A 3,413-nucleotide genomic window follows, 5' to 3' on the forward strand; every position below is an offset into this window, starting at 1 on the left:
ATCACACTAGGTCACTGAACTCAGTGGAGTCCTGGTAGCAGGTGGACAAGACACTTTTCCTTTTTATTTGGTCATTTTCCCGGCATCTCAGATCATCAGCAGCCCAAACAAGGTAAGAGGGCCACAGCGTGTGCCCTCAGATCAGAGCAGCTGTCCACCCACAAAATCCCACGAGTCCCACTGTCCAAATGCAGCAAGAGCAAAGAGGGTTCAGAGGCACAGAAAAGCAGAGGCCACTCTCCAGGAAGAAAATGTTGACCTAAGATCTCACTCCTTCAGCACCCCAGGCTGGGGTGTGGGAAGGCTGTCCTGGCCCCCAGAGTTCCTTCCCGCTGGTAAGGCAGCCGCTCAAGTCGCACCCCATCCAGTTTTGCTCTGTCCGGGAAGACTTTTGCAGTCTTCTCTTTTGAAGTCGTCATTCTGCCAGCTAACCTGGTTTCCCTCTCGGGGTGGTTGTGGGGGCCGAGTCAGGAGTGCTGGTAGCCCATCCCGGAGCCCCACCGCCACGGAATCGGTCCAACAGGGGGAGCCCCGGGACATCGTCGCCAGCTTCCCCCGGAGGCCTGGGCCAAACTGGGCCCTTCAGCCACCACCCTGGGCCGCCCCAAGTGCGCGTGCGGGGAGCAAGAAGCGCAGCGCGGTGCAGGCGGCACTAAAGAGTTGGTGACATCCCTGCGCACGAGGCCAGGCGCTGCGGGCGGCGGCGCGGACCGAGGAGCACTGACGCCGGAGTCCCCCGCGCCTGAGCCGTGAGCAGCCTGGCCATGACACTCCAGGTGGCTGCAGGGCCAGCGGGGCGCCGGGCTGGCACGCAGGACCAGGGAGAGCGCAGTGATTCGGTGGATGGCCCTGCGCAGCGTGGCGATCTTGGAGAGCCGCTTGCCACCCAGGTCGTGCTGCAGCGCCCGGCGCAGAGCGTTGAACGCTTCGTTGTAATCCAGGATGCGCTTACGCTCCCGCACGTTGGCAGCCATGCGCCGCGCCTTTGACCGGGTGGGCCGCTCGCGCCTTCTGCCTGCCGCCTCCTCTGCCTCATCCAGGCTGCGATTCAGCGCTCCAAAATTCCTGCCAGCCTTGGGGCAAGAGCGCCCCAAGTCCTCTACAGAACCCTCACTCCGCTTCAGTTCCCTGAGGCCTAGTCCTGGCGTGCCTCGGAGCATGGCCTATGCCCTGGCCCTGCAGCTTCTGCTTCGGGTCCAAAGGGCTGCTGGTCCACTCTGACTGCTGGCACTTGCTGGCTGGACACTCTCTGGACAGGCCCTCTCTAGCCGGGCTTTATGACACCACGTGGCTCCCCGCCCTCCCAGTCCATCCATCTCCCTCCTCCTGCTTTATTACCTGCCCCCAGGTAAGATGGTGAGGGAGGAACTGAGAGGAAGGAAGCGAGGAAGGAAGCGTGCAGATTCTTGTACACAGGACCAGCTGGGTAGCCTGGCCACGCCCGAGGCGGTGCTCTCGTTGTCACAGGGAACATGCTTGTTCTGCTCACGGACCCTCTGGTGCGTCTGGGTTCTGTTTCTGTCTCGTGTCCCCAGCTAGAATGCCACTTTTGCTTCTGGGCGAGAGCACAGGCAGGCTTTCAGGAGAATAGCAATGGTGGATTGAGTGAGTTTTAAGAACCCTGAGTAAGGGCACCTGCTGCCAATCGGTGGGCAACCAGAGTTGACACTAAGGTTTAGCATGTCCATCCCAGAAGAATCCAGAAAGGAGGAGCAGCTCTGATGCAGCAGGTAACCTTGAGCTACCACCGTGAGTCTGGTGTGGACTCTGGGTTGGGGTTTGGATTGAGCCCAGCATTCCCCCTACCTCTCTCGTGCTCCCCCATCTCTCTAGACAGAGCTGGGCTGAGTCAGAAGCAAAGACTGAGGAAGACATTTTTTATTTCTGGCTTGTCTTGCAGTACAGTCAGAGAGCAGACCTTGAAGTCCAGGGCCTTGGAACAACCCTATCCCATGACACAGTATGGTCAGGTTATATATGCAGTGGACAATTCCATTGCCATCACCAGGACTGGGATTGTAAACAAGATCAAAAGAAAAAGAAAAGGAAGGAAGGAAGGATAATGCTTACTCCTAGGACAGATCCCTAATGGGATTTTAGGAATGCATTTATGGTTTATCAGGAACAACATATTAAGATTAATCTCATTCCCAGACACAATCCAAACGTGGTGGCACCAGCCAGGATGGGCACCCAGGTCACATGCATGTTGCCAATAACTTCATTACTACAAGCTGAGTTTTCCCACAGAGGAAAAAAGAACAGGGGCCACTGGGAAACAAACTTCATGGATTTTCATATGATTGTCTATCTTGGTCACTTGACTGAAAATAACCTAAAAACTGTATTTTTCGGGGTCGGTGTCTCCAAAATGTCCAATATATGTGAAATAGAAAAGCAACTAAGCCCAGAGTGTTGGCACACACCTGTAATCCCAGCACTGGGGAGGTAGAGGCAAGATGGTCAGGAGCTGGGTACCAGCTTCAGTTACGGAGTCGTTTGATCCCAGCCCGCACTATATGAGACCTTGCCTCAAGAACAAAACGAAACAAAAATTTAAAAAGTGGCTAGAAGCTAGGTATAGTAGTGCATGCCTGTCATCTCGGTGCTCAGAAAGGCTGATCAAGATTGCCAGTTTGAGGCCTGTCCTTGCTGCTTATAGAGACCTTGATTTAGAAACAGCTGGGGAGGAGGGCCGGGAGTTTAGCTCATGGGTAGAGTGTCTATGCATAAAACCCTGATTCAAAGCGTAGCATTACAAAAATAAAAACAAACAAATAATAAAACAGCAAAAAAGGCTACAGCAGATATTCCCAGTGTCTGGGCACTACTGCCCACTGTCACCATCATGCTCAAACAACAGAATGCCCGTGCGGACGACCTCAGAACGGAAGATAGGCCAGGCCAAAGCCCAGGCATCCAGCTCTGGAGTGCCACATTCCATGGATGCTCTACCGTGTCTTTTCACCTGTTGAAGGCCTGCTAGGGACTGCTGAGTTGTGGCCCTCTTCATCCAGGCTGACTCGGGGACTCAGGGCCTTACCCAGCCTCTAAGAAAAGCCTGACTCTAGGATGGAGAGCCTTGGACAGGGTGGTGCACTTCAACAGTTTGGTACCAAAGGAAGCTTGGTGGTGATGGGGCTCTTCCTCCCATCTGCTCCAGCCAGTGACTCCTTGCTGGGCAAACCTGTGCCCGTCATCTCATCTGCTCACCTCAGTTCCTTGTGTTTTATGTGGAAGATACCTTCTCTGTGAGAGTTTAGCCAGGGGGCTGATGAGATGGCTCGGTCAGTAAAGTGTCCGCTGCACAAACAGAAAGACCTGTTCAGATCCTCAGCACCCATATCAAAGCTGGGCATAGCATCTGTAATTCCAGCGCTGGCCAGATGGAGACAGGCAGACCCCAGGAGCTC

General features: G+C 54.8%; 1 protein-coding gene across 1 annotated transcript; it reads right to left on the reverse strand.

Moving 5' to 3' along the window:
- Positions 1–467: 467 nt before the first annotated feature.
- On the reverse strand, positions 468–1,160 carry Bhlha9 (basic helix-loop-helix family member a9). The gene has a single exon (XM_038324552.1). The coding sequence runs from the start codon at positions 1,158–1,160 to the stop codon at positions 468–470; it is 693 nt and encodes a 230-aa protein (XP_038180480.1).
- Positions 1,161–3,413: the final 2,253 nt, after the last annotated feature.

Source organism: Arvicola amphibius, chromosome 4 (genome assembly GCF_903992535.2).
Source record: "Arvicola amphibius chromosome 4, mArvAmp1.2, whole genome shotgun sequence".
Lineage (NCBI taxonomy): Eukaryota > Metazoa > Chordata > Mammalia > Rodentia > Cricetidae > Arvicola > Arvicola amphibius.